Source organism: Myotis brandtii, unplaced genomic scaffold (genome assembly GCF_000412655.1).
Source record: "Myotis brandtii unplaced genomic scaffold, ASM41265v1 scaffold506, whole genome shotgun sequence".
NCBI lineage: Eukaryota > Metazoa > Chordata > Mammalia > Chiroptera > Vespertilionidae > Myotis > Myotis brandtii.
The window spans coordinates 719,315-732,854 of NW_005369287.1; the positions used below are offsets into that span (position 1 = coordinate 719,315).

The 13,540-nt window shown below is 47.0% G+C and overlaps 1 protein-coding gene across 4 annotated transcripts in view; it reads right to left on the reverse strand.

The window, feature by feature from the left end:
* The window catches only part of MLH1 (mutL homolog 1), a 33,434-nt gene that overhangs the window by 8,691 nt on the left and 11,203 nt on the right, over positions 1–13,540 (reverse strand). For all 4 annotated transcript variants that reach the window (XM_005877083.2, XM_005877084.2, XM_014548433.1 and 1 more), the window contains 7 exons: positions 13,053–13,095; positions 12,826–12,914; positions 10,593–10,705; positions 8,637–8,730; positions 7,217–7,370; positions 5,197–5,558; positions 3,139–3,287 (listed from right to left, as the gene is read on the reverse strand). In XM_005877083.2, the coding sequence (XP_005877145.1) occupies positions 3,139–3,287; positions 5,197–5,558; positions 7,217–7,370; positions 8,637–8,730; positions 10,593–10,705; positions 12,826–12,914; positions 13,053–13,095 (1,004 nt within the window). The remainder of the gene's footprint in view (positions 1–3,138; positions 3,288–5,196; positions 5,559–7,216; positions 7,371–8,636; positions 8,731–10,592; positions 10,706–12,825; positions 12,915–13,052; positions 13,096–13,540) is intronic.

The window sequence follows — 13,540 nt, forward strand, 5'->3', positions numbered from 1 at the left end:
ATATATAAATAAAAAGGGGCTGAAGGAAGAGGGGCTGGAGCCCAGAGGGCAAGGGTGTGGAAACAGCAGTAAGCCGTACATCACGTTTTTACTTTGCTTTTTTAAAAGCTTGGGCACCACAGCTATTGTTATACAAAGTTCTGCAACACTCCCTGCTCCCCCATTAAAAAAAAAAAAAAGCTTGTTTTCTTCATTTTTAGAATAAGTGTTCCCCTCTGTTCCCACTGGCAACTCAGTGTCTCTGCAGGATGTTCTGCGTGGGCAGAAAATGATTATTTTAAAAGCTGGAGAACATCAAATAACCCTGACTGATGAGGCACTGGAGGAGAGAGCGCGTGCGGCGCACTGAGGCAGCAGAGCGTTCCCACATCTGTCACGGAGGCCTTGGCCAGCACGCAGGCCGCGGAGGCGGCGCCTGCCCCCAGCCCGAGGCTTGCAGGCTGCTTTCCGCCAGGCACAAATCCACCAGGAAGACAGGCAGGGCTCTTCTAACTGGGTGCCATGAAGCTATCTGGACCCGCTCACAGCCTCTTCTCAGGACCTGAAGGGCCTCCATTTATTCTTCCCCCAAACCCCCCAGCACAGAAGCCTGTGGGCATGTCCCTGCCATTCTGCCAGCAGCCAAACGGGACAAAATCCTTCTACGCTTCCAAGCCAAACCACACATCTGAGTTCACAATGGAGGCCTTGGTCTCAGCATGCTTCCCGGAGCAGCAAGTGAAGCCAAACCCAGGGAAGGGAGCCAGTCCTCCGCTCCTGAGGGCTGTGCAGGGCAGGAGCTCCACGCGGCTGCACCAGCGGCAGCAGCCCCCGACATCTGTCACATTCTGAGCCCACCCAGCGGCCCTCCCAGCAGCCCCCAGCTGGGCTCTGCTGAAGCGGCCCCTAGCGCTGTGACAGCGTCTCCCTCTTCCTCCCGCTGCCGCCAGTTCTCTCGTGAGCAGTCCCACAGCACTCATGGCAGGGCTCGTGGTTCATTCAGCTCCCTTCCTGCCTCAGCCTTGGCATGGCACATTCTGTACCGAGAAGATACTTGACAAGTGTCTGCTGAGCTGATTTCATGTCCCAGAGAAACTCACCCGGGGACAGACAATATGAGTATGTACATCTAGACCCAGGACTGTTCACCAAAGACCAAGAAAAGAAAAGAAAATTGTGGATAAGATGTTAAGCACGCTTTCACATTCAAATGATAGCAAATAACCTAGGACACTCCTTGTCCTCATTAATTTACAGACTGAAATGATGGAACCAGCAATAAATAGGTTCAGGCATTACTAACCTGAAATGGGCCCAATTCTGTGGAACATGTGACTGGATACGGGGCCAAAAATTTACCTCATTTGAGGAATGTGCCACCAGAAATGGGTAAATCCACCAGACACCAGAGAGTCGCCTGACAGTGTGTTCAACTTGGACATCCTTTCAGAATAAAAACTGTCAGGCTTCACTCCCAGGCTGCTCCTGTCATTCATTCACTCCTTTGGCAAATACCTACTGAGTCCACATGCCCGGCTCTGCCAGGCACCAAGGATGAGGCAGTGAGCTCAACAGACGCGATCCCTGCACAGACCATACACAGCTGAAATAACCACGCAAACAAGTGCACCCGGGATGTCGGCACAGGGAAACGTATCTGCGTCTCTCCCGGGCAGGGGCACGGCTCCGTGGGGGAGCAGCAGGCTGTTGGTCTATGAAGGGGAGTGGCCATAGCTCACCAAATCTGAGCTTCTGAGAAACCCCTGTACAGCATTCAACTCAAAGTCAACCGGCTCTCCCTCATCAGACTATTCTAGACTTACATGAGATGATGTGTATGAATACACAATCTCAGAGTATTCAGATTCATCATCTGAGTCTCAGCAATGGACTCGGAACCGCATCAAACCCGACGCACGTTGTTTTTATACTGCACTGAAAACAGTTTGCACCTACTCAGAAATTTATTGAAATTGAACTTTAAATAGCCTGCTTTGCACAAGAGATACAAACCCTTAAAGAAAACTGCAAATTCCAGACCTGAGGGAGTCCATTAAAATTACCCGTAGGAAAACTGCTAAATACATCAAGTAACAGCCCACCTTTCTGACATTATTTAAAGTGGTTTTAAGGGCTCCCAGCTGGGAAGCCAATAGCAGGGAAAGAGCAACCAGAGCAAATCTTCATGGAAACAAAACCCAGATGCCAAGTGGCAGCTACTTCCACAACTGGCACGACCTTAGTCACAGGAAGTTCTTACCCTCCCAGCACTGGAGACACATGCAGACAAAAGCCCCGAGTGCTAAGAAAAGAGGGAGCAAATAAGAAAGGCAAATTGAGGCCATCCTTACTTCACTCAAACCTGAAAATGTCAGAGGCCACTGAGTCAGAACAGCTGTTCCAGGAGACTGTGGATTAGTGGGAAAGGTACCCATTTCCTTTCGGTCGTCATAGTTTAAGACACATTTTATAGCAGTGTTGAAATTTAACTATTTTAATCAATAAATCTGTTGCAGATGAAAAATGGAAAAGCCATGCCCACTCGTGTAGACACAAGGGCAGAGCAACGGTGTCCACACCTGGAGCATGACTGTCTGACTCACCAAGTGGGGTCAGTGCTGTGAGGGGCAAGTCGCTGTCACACACCTCAACCCCTGGTCAGTTCATCCCTGGGAGGTGACTAGCCCCCTTTTATTTCCTAAAACCATAACGTTAGTTTTGAAGTAATGGGGCCCAAAATGGAGCTGTCCACTCAGGCATTCTGGAAGGCTATTTCTGAGGCTTTGTCTCCAGGATATAAAAATATCTACTGATTCCTTACTCTGCAACAAGTGTTTTACTGACATTTCATCTCTAATCAATACAATTATCTTGGAGGGTACAATTAATCTCTTTACAGAAGGTTAAGTCATGAGTCTCAGGTCACACAGAAGTGGGAGTGGCAGGAGGTGAAGCCAGGACCCTCAGAGCCTGTCACTTGCAGCAACAGCACGCCAGTGCGCCCACAGGAGTGGAACTTGGTGCCTTCCAGGAGGGAGGGCAGAGGTCTGCTCGGGACGCTGCAGTGGCCATCTAACCTGAATATGTTCTTTATTTCCAAAAACTAAACGTTAGCCATTCCAGGCCTCTGAGACCCCAACAGATGTGGCACTTACGTACTCTCATGTCCCCGCTCGTTAATTTCTTCCCGGAGACTCAGAACACTGGTGAGGTTAATGATCCTTCTCCGGGGGGTGCAAGCTGCCGTCATTTCCTTCCGGGACTCATCTTCCACCATTTCCACATCGGAGCCTTCTCGATGTCTCTTTCTGCAATGAGACAAGGAGCTGGCAGATCACTACTGTTCTTTCTAAATTAACAAAATAATAACAAATCAGCCCAGTTGGTGTCCTGTGTCTTGGAGAAGGGGGCAGCCTCTCTGTGCTGGCTCTGCCCATCTGGGAGGGATCCCGGCGGCAGGCCAGCAAGGCCAGTCTGTTCGCCGCCGCTGCTTCTCTGCCAACCCTCAGGGCCCAGCCCGGGCCTGCACGTGGCAGGAATCTAGCGTGGCCCTGCAGAGCCACAGGTGAGCTGACCTTCCCAAGTCTCATTCGTTCAGCGCTCCATTTACCTCCCCATCAGGCACTGTTATAATACCGACTACATTCAGCCATGAACAAGGCCGACAAGGGTCTGCCGTCATGTTCCTTGCTTTCTAGTGGGAGTCAAACAGCAATGGAAAAGAAATCATTTTAAGTAGCAACAAATGCTATGAAGAAAAGGAAACAAGGGAACATCATAGAATGGTGGGGAGTGAGAGAGAGAGGACTTTAGATTAAATGGACAAGGACGGCCTCTGGTAAGAGGCGACATCTGAGTTGAGATCTGACTGACAAGAAGCCAGTCTTCCTTGGCCGAGGGAACAGTGAGAGCACAGGGACGCGAAGCTGTGAGCTTAGGTCGGCACCAGAGCAGTGTGGCCAGACACCACGCGGGAGAGGGAAGTGGTGGGCCGGAGGGAGGGCAGGGGTTTTATCCCAAGTGCAACAGGAAGCCACTGCTTTTCAGCAGAGGACAATACAATCTGATTTCCGGTTTTAAAAGATTTCCTTTGCTGTGTGGTTAAACAGCTTGTGGTATTAGTTTCCCAAGTAATAAACAGAAATGTAATACTTCCCTGGCAGGGCTGTTAAGAGCATGACATGAGATAATGTATGTAAAGTATCTGGCACATAGTGGGTGCTCAATAAAAGTTAGCATCCTTGGCCCTAACTGGTTTGGCTCAGTGGATAGAGCGTCGGCCTGCGGACTGAAGGGTCCCAGGTTCGATTCTGGTCAAGGGCATGTACCTTGGTTGCGGGCACATCCCCAGTGGGGGGCGTGCAGGAGGCAGCTGATTGATGTTTCTCTTACCGATGTTTCTAACTCTCTATCCCTCTCCCTTCTTCTCTGTAAAAAATCAATAAAATATATATATTTTTAAAAAGTTAGCATCCTTCATTATTCCCGGGGAAAAAACCCTTAGACATTGTCTCACTAGACTGACTCAGAAATGAGCAAACAGAAATTAAATAACTTATCCAAGTTCCAATGGCCAGTTAGTACCAGAGCTTTGGTGGTCGGCCACCCAGTGGATGTGCAGCCCTGGGCAGATGACCCTGAGCTCCAGGTTCAGTACCTGAACACGAACAATGAATATCCACCTCACAGACTTCAGCGTGATGTCTTTCAAGAAGCTGCAGATTGTACTGGAAATGCTCAGAATGCAATGGCAGTCATTAGTCCTGGTCCTGCCTTCTCTACCCTCGCTCACCACCAGCCACGTGCTTTAGGGAGGCTCATGACCTGAACTGAGAAAGTGTGTTTCCTCTGAAAGGAGTGAAAGCAGGTTTGAGGGGGATGAAAGAGAATCGTCCAGGTATGTTAGGCTTCTCTCTGGCCACCGCTGCTGTGAGGCCTTATCAAAAGTCATTACTAAAAATAAAGGGTAAGTCTGATTTTTTTCCTGATGCTTTTAACTAATGCTTGGGATCATGGACATTTAAGACAATTCAAAGGCCACTATGATGGGTGACTCTCAAGACATAGTCAAAGGCAGACATCGGACAAAGCCCCAGCACTGTCCCATCGGAGGCCGAGGGGAGAAGAGACAAGTGGTTCATGAACAGCCCACATTAGAGGCAGTTTTATTAAGAACAAAGGAGGCAAGCTGCACTTTTCCTGAAGGGCCATCCATACCTTGGGTTGTCCAGGATGGAAGGGGACCCTCTCTTCTCTGACGTTTCCGAAGTCCCCTTTGTTGCGATCTCCTCCGAGCTCTGACTCTTGGCAGCCCCGTCGGGAGCTGGGAGTTCCGGCATTTCCTCATCTTGCTGCCCGGCCCTGGAGGTGTCTGTGCTGTCCTCCGGGACAATGGCCTGGGGCTGACTGGCTTTGCTCGCAGGCTGCAGAAAGGCATCGAGCTTCTGCTCCCGGGAATCAGTGCGGACCATCTGGTAGCCATAGACTTTGTCGCCACTTCCAGAAGCAGACAAGGGTGTCACGCCTGTTGTGGATTTAACCACCTCCCCAGAGGGGCCAGCAAGACTGGGTAGTAAAGTCTGTGACAAAAGAGAAGACAGAAGATTCAGAATCCGAAGTTCAGAAGCCCAGGTCCCAGAGTGGAGCAGTGCTGGGGAAAAGCTCAAACCAGGTATGGTTATCATAATAGAATTATTATTACAGAAGCAAATCAGACCTAAGTTTAAAGTATAAAAATAAAGATATACAAATATAAAAGTAAAAAATTCACCGAATCCTTATAGCCTTAAAATTGGTTTAAAATGGAAATATCAGTGAAAAGTTCTAATATTTTAAGGTTTTTGCTGCTGCTGTAAGAGAATTTTATTTTTTTATTGTGGTAAAATATACGTAGCACAAAATTTACCACTCAACCGTTTTTAAGTGTATAGTTCTGTGGCATTAACCATTCACACTGTTGTGTGACCATCACCACCATTCATCTTCAGATTTTTATCCTTCCAAACTGATCCCCTGTGTCCTTTACCCTTAAAATTCTCCCCTCTCCCCAGCTCCTGGCAACCACCATTCTGGTTACTTTTAAATATACATATTTCCTAGCTCTGTCCACTGGAAAGACCCAAAGCAATGACCACCCAGTAGTAATGAGGACCCCCGATCCAGATTACAGTCTCTAAATACCATTCCCTACTAAAAGAAATCAGAGCTCCTTGGAGAAATGGACTGGGAAAGTACAAAGAGAACCTAGAATATCTTGTCATGCCAGGAACAAATAAGCCATCAAAGACGAAAGACGAATGGAACTGCGTCAAAAGGATAACACCACCAGCTTGAAGGGGCTTCCCTTGGTCTCAGATGAAATAAGTTGAACATCAAAAAGAGAAACGAGCCCTGGCCTGTATGGCTCAGTGATTAGAGCATAAGCCCACACACTGAAGGGTTGCTGGTTTGATTCCTGGTCAAGGGCATGTATCTGTGTTGCAGGCTTGATCCCTGGCCTCAGTTGAGGCATGTGTAAGAGGCAACCAATCAATGCATCTCTCTCACATCAATGTCTCTCTCCCTGCACCCCCAACTCCCTTTCACTTTCTAAAAATCAATGGGAAAAATATTCTTCGATGTTTTAACAAAACAGAGAGAGAGAAATGACCATAACTGATTAATAGGAAGAGACAAAGAGGGAGAAAAAAGTTATTAAATGTCATATTGGAGATTACTAGAACACTTTGCAAAATGATAATTAAAGGGATAGAATTCAGATTTATCCTACTTTCTAGTATGAACTGTATTTCAGGATAACCAAATAGCTCTAACAAAAGAGGGAAAGTTCTTCTTAACAGAATAATTCAAATTAACAGAAAAAATGATAAAATCAGAAATTCATAATCTTGCAATCCTAATGAAGTAATGAATTCAGGTTATGGCCACCCAGGATGGTGAAACCATTAGGGAGAAGCTTTACAATGAAGGAATCAGACTGTCACCAGCTGAATCACCAAAATGACAGAACAAGTCAGTGTGCACCTCCTGCTGGGATGCGATAGGAAGTGCATGGCCTCTTCTACCAAGAATCCTTGCAAAACAAGTTTTTCACTCTGAATATAATCATGCCTCTAGAGGTTCCATTTCATAGGCAATATGGAGGATTAGAACAAGTAAAATGACTCTAAGAAGCAGCCAATCCAACACGTGCACTATTCCACAGGAAACCAGAGAAACAGAGGTGGCAGCAGCTCGCCTGGGTGAAGTAGGTCCTGGAGGAGTTGGAGCCCAGGAGCTTGCTCTCCACGTGCTGCTGCACCCGCTCCAGGATGCTGTCCTCGTGCAGGAAGTGGACCTCGTGCTTCGTGGGGTGCACGTTGACATCCACATTCTGTGGGCTGATTTCTAGGCTGGCAGAAAAAGAGACCAATTACCTCACAAGGTAGAGGACTGGGGGCGGGGGTTCACACATCGTACATGTGGTGGCCAAGCCGTGGGGAGGCCCAATGACAAAATGGTCAAAACTTCAGGGTCAAGTCTGAGTGACCTGGGTTCAAAGCTGACTGCACTACGAAAAGCTGTGTAGCTTTGGGTAAGTTACATCATCTTTCTTTACCTCGGCTTTCTCATTAGTGAAGTGGAGATTAATTTCATATAAAGCATTTTACATGTAACTGGCACATTTGTTATGTCAGCTGTTGTTATCATTCCAGAACTAGTGGAATTTTTTATTATGTGAACTCAGCTTCCTCATTTGTGAAGTGGAGATTAATTTCATATAAAGCACTTTACATGTAACTGGCACATTTATTTTTTTTTTTTGCTTTTTTTTTTTTAAACATTGTTCTTTTTTTTTTTAAAATATATTTTATTGATTTTTACATTTATTATATGTCAGCTGTTATTATCATTCCAGAACTAGTGGAATTTTTTATTATGTGACCTGGGACAAGTCACTTAACTTCTCTGGGTCGGTTTTCTCATCTGTAAACATGAACCTGTCCCCTACTTTTAGTTGGTATTACGTGAAAATCAAAACAAGAATATATGTGAGAAAACTTTCTATCACTAAAATGTAATACAAGTCCGTTTAGCCCTGGTCGGTGCACCGAAGGGTCGCCAGTTCGATTCCTGGTCAGGGCAATTCTAGGTTGCAGGTTCAATCCCCAGTTGGGGTGCATAGGGAAGGCAACCGATCGATGTTTCTCTCTCTCTCTTTCCCCCTTACTCTCTAAAAAAAAAAATCAGTTGAGAGGATATGCAAGCTATCAACTTATGCCTCAGCTCCAAATCCATCTTTCATTGCTTGCTCTGTGATAATGGAGCTCTGCAATGTGAACCTTTGTCAGTAGGGGGCACTGGAGGGCCGCAGGAGGCGGAAGGGGTTTCTCTGCCAGGTTAGGGGCAACTTCTGCCTGGTTCAGGAGGCAAGCTCACGTTTGTTTTACCAACACAGCACCTGGCACCTGGGCGGCTCTCAGGGAGATTCTGCTACGGGAGTGAACAAATGAAAGAAAACGGCGTCCTGCACTGTGAGAAGGGACAGAACACCCTTTGCTGGTGGGGCTTGGGGTTCACTCCCAGCAGCTGTTGGCAAGCCATCTGTTTCAAAGAGGACAGCATGATGGAATTCTGTTTCTTGTGCCTCGTGGGCGGGCAGTTTGGTGCTACATTACCTGAGGTATAGGAACGGGTGTGTGTTCTTGGGTAAATATGCTGCATACACCGTTTCAATGGCTTTTTTTAAGGAAGTTGACTCTACCAGACGATCTAAAAAATAAAAGGGAAGGAAGCAGCTCACAACCGTCCTGACGGGTGAGGTGACAGGTGAACGTCACGCCATGCCATGAGATCACCTCGGGAAGGCCACCTCTGGGGTGACTCCCACATCAGACTCCCAGAAGGAAGAGCCCCCTTTCCCTGTGGCTCCTTCCCCCCATCTCACAATGGGCCTGGGTGTCCCTCCTCTGGCCAAGTAGCAGTAAGTCCTGCCTGCCCACTTCCCTCCCCTCAGTCAGCCACGCGGACTGCCTTTGCCCTTGCCGGGCAGTGGGTAGTCTGACATCAGCTCTCAGACTTCTCATCCTGCCAATACACACTGGCTACTGGTCACATGTGCCACATGCTAGGAGACAATGGGCTGGTAAACCACCCTCCCTCGCCTCCTTCCCCCACAGCACTACTAGAGAGCTGTGTGTACAAGTGGTCAATTTAATTCCAATCAGAAGAGTGGCCTGATTTTATCAGGGAAGAATTCTTCTCTGGGTGCTCACGACATCCCCCTCAATAACCTCACTGTGCTGTATCCCAGGCTGGAGCAGGTGTGGGCACTGACAGAGGGACAGCTGGAGTCCCTCTGTGGAGCCTTCTGAACTTGAGACCTGCCACAGTGTTCTTTGTCCCTGCCAACTGAGCGAGCCTGGCGTGTGAGACAACTGAATAAGAGCCTGACCCCTCTCTGCTATCGGGAACTTGGCTGCAAGACCAGATTAGCTAATGTTACGCAGAGCCTGTGTGGTAAACAGCCCACCAGAAGCATGGACGTGACATACTCAGATGGCACTCACAGGGACCTTTGCTTGTCTGTTCAGTAGCTAACCATATGTTACAAAGCAGTTACTCTTCATGGTCAGGAAACAACAAATGAAAACATTTTCTGAGCCTTGCTGAAAGCAAGCTTTGTTAGAAGTCCTTCTAGCTTACGTCCCTCCCAACGAAGCTGGAAAAGACCCTGCCAAATACAAATCAGCTTAACAGAATGTGGCTATAAAACAGTGGCTCTCTCCTTACTGTTTCTATATTGTTTTGAACAACTGCTGTCATGTATTACTGAGGACATTCATAGCTGGTTATCACTATAAATGGAAGGGGGTGTTATGCCATTTCCAGTAGCAAGCAAAGAAAACAAAAATTATAAAATAGTTATGAATTGCTTCAAACACTAAAGGTAAAGGACCTATGGGATAAAAATGGGAAGAACTGAACACGTGGAAAGACGCATCTTGTTTCTGGAATGAGGCCGTGTTTGGGATTACTTGCTATTGCCCTGTCACCGTTTCTCAAAACCATGTAACATGCAATTAGGTTACAAGAGGCAGAATGCACACTGATATTGGCTTCACAGGCAGCAATCATGTAAACACTACGTCAGCAGAGAGACAAAGAGGGAAAGGAATCTGGGAAACTCCAAATTCCCTTAGTTAATTTTCTCTCTGATTTTTAGTTCTGTGCTTTATATTATAAAGAATTCTCATTCTTTAAAAAGAAAGATCTCAGGGGGCTTAGCACTCAATTTCTTTACTAACATTGCCTACCCCTATGCCCTGCTGTGCAAGTTCCAGCAGTGGCCCTCCATCTAAGGAGAGATCATAGAGCTGCCTAGGGCCTGCTTGGAAAGGCTCCGATGCCAGCAGGTGACGAAGGTGCGCTGGCTCGCGGGGCCTGCCATGCCCTCTCCTGGGCACATCTCAGAGGGCTGAGCAGACTTAGACCAGAAATTAATTATAAACACTTCTAACCAAACCCCATTTCAGCACCACGTGTTCCTGTGTCATCAGACCCGTGGATCAGGAGTTTCCCATGGTCCCTGAACTCCCGTGGACTCATCTCCCTACTTGTTCTTTTGCACTTACGGTTGATGAAGAGTAAGAAGATGCACTTCTTCACTGAGTAGTTGGCATTGGATATGTAGCCTTTCATTTTGAAGGCGAGTGTTTTATCCTCACACCCAACTTCTATCAATTCTCTGGTGGGAAAAGAGAAATTGTGAGGCTTTTGAACACATCAGAAAGTTCAAACATTATAAAAATGTGAACTGGAAAAATCAGGGCTTGTTCCCATAAACAAACTACCAAATGAGGACCCGTGACTTGGTTCGCTGAGGTTCTCTGGGCCCACCCATCAGTCCTCCTGTCCGTGTTTTCAAGCACTTCCGCTGTATGCAAGCACTGCTCTAGTTGCTGGGACAGGACATGTGCTGAAACTTATTTATCTTAGTAACTACATCCCAAAAATGAGATTCTTAAAGAACTGGTCTCTGCTGAATCCCTTTCTATACTGAATCACATGGGGCTCCCGTGTGGTGTCCTCACACAAGCCACACTCATTTTTTGGCCCGGGGTGGGGGTGGGGGTAGGGATGGGGGTGAGGGGACGTCTTCCTAAGTTCGGTCCCTCTGCCTGGAAAACTCCTATTGTCAGCTCATTAGCTCCTCCTTGCATCTCAGGGATTACTTCCTCAAAGAGCCTTCTCTGACTACCTCCCTCCATGCCCCCTAGAGTGTCTCCCACTGTGCCGTATATCCTTTGCAGCATGTAGCACAGGGGTCCTCAAACTTTTTAAACAGGGGGCCAGTTCACTGTCCCTCAGACCGTTGGAGGGCCGGACTATAGTTTAAAAAAAAAACTATGAACAAATTCCTATGCACACTGCACATATCTTATTTTGAAGTAAAAAAACAAAACGGGAACAAATACAATATTTGTATTTGCATGTGGCCCGCGGGCCGTAGTCTGAGGACCCCTGATCTAGCACAATCACTAATGAATGGCATAGTTATTTTGTGTGTCTTTCCAATGAGACTATGAGTCCTCTGAGGGCAGGTGTCATTTCTGCTCTATTCCCTCCTATGTATCTCTAGCATACAGTGCAGCACCCAGCCAATGGCAGACACGCACTGAGCATGGCTGGCTACAGTGGAAGCTTCCCACGCAGGGCAGTCACACGTGCTCTGGGTCTGAGTACAGGGCAGAGCTGGCAGCGTTTCCCACGCACAGCGAACCCACAAACCCTTTCTTCCCAAAACGTCTCTAGAGGCTGGTGTCCTGGAGACACGCTTTGGGAACCGCTGCTCTGTGGGAGTTCTCATCTCTTAAGGTGCCAGCAATGTCCTAACAACGAACACTGAGGCTTCTCGTTGGTCAAGGAGCTCTAAAAAGTTTCACCAGAAAGTACACTCTCACTTAAAAGTACACTAGATTACTTTTGGCTCTGGAAGCACAAACTTTAAAACAATTAATTCATTACCACGTAATTAGCAAGAAAAAGGTAATTAAAAGTAAATTGACTGCTCCCTAGTTAGAAATTTGGTTTTGCTCCAAGAGTGAGTAATTGGTCCTTCGAAGTGGAAAACGGGGTTCTGTGACTCCTGCTGCTGCTTTTACGATTGTTTGAAAAAGGGGAGTCAGAGGCTGTCTCCTTCACCTCTGTATCCCTAGCACCCGAGGCACACTTGGCATAGAGAGAGAAGGATGTTGGGATTTTTCCGCTCAGATTACGACACTGGCATTTGGACTTTGTACAGTCCTGGGATGCTGGCTGGGAATGTGTGACGGACACAGTGGTTTGGGTGGTGGTGGAAACGGTGGCCGAGGGGATGGCTATCAGGACTCTGTAATGCAAGCAGTTCCCTCCGAGGCTTTCCTTGACAGTGAAGATGTGGAGACACTGACAGGCGTGCTTGCCACCAGAGAGGGAGTGCTCAAGGGCGGGGAATATTTTACTCGTCTTTACACCCTCAACTTCTGGCACAAAGCCTGGGAGATGGAGGCAATGAGTCAATGTTGAGTGATAATCAATCCTAAAGGGATGGTAATGAAAATACAAGGAAAAGAGGGAGCACTGGAGGATAGAAGAATCCTACTACACTCTGTTTTGAAGACAGAGACCTCGGAGGAACACACTGATTTTACACAAGCCATCTAAGAGTGTTGGTTACATGAAATAACAACTCTGTTAACAAATGTGAAGCCTGAACATTTGACTCAATGTATTTGATTACAGCAAACTCTTAAGGCAGGTGCTATCTTATCCACAATAATGGGATGAAATGCCGAGGATGTTTTTACAATGTAAGTTCTCACATACCGGCTAACGGCATTTCCGAAGATGGAGCGAATATTGTCCACGGTGGTGGCATTGGGCAGTGTCCTCACGTCGGCCACGGTCTCACCTTGCTGGGAAACAGATAATACATGTGACTGACTGTCTCCCAGCTGTGATGGCAACAGTGTAACCCCACCTCCACGGGCAAACTATAAAAAGCCATTTTCCCTGTATAATACGTAACTATCACCTATGAAATAAAAACTTACTTTTTTAACTGAGAAACTGATGCCTGAATTGTGTATTGAATACCTGGCAAGGAGAAAAACAAAACAAAACAGTAAGCAGAGTGGCCAAGTGCACCAGGCATGTCAGAGCCCCCTTTCAGTTACATACATTGGTGGAGTCAGTGATATAAACAAAAATAGACACAAACGGAAACATCTTCATGTGTCCTATTTTAGCCACAGGACAGTAAGCCAGCAGACCCTTCACGGAGCTAGCAGTGCTAAATGTGGCTGATGCAACAGAAGACAGGGTTCCACTCTGCATTTCTAGGCTGCTGACCAGATCCAGGGCTATCTCAGTACAATTTCCTCCTTGCCTAGTTTATTCTCACAAACTCAAAAGGTCTGGGTTGCCTCAAGGACAGCTTGAGAACTCAGCTTAACAGCCCTGCATTCTTTTTTTTTAAAATATATATTTTATTGATTTTTTACAGAGAGGAAGGGAGAGGGATAAAGAGTTAGAAACATCA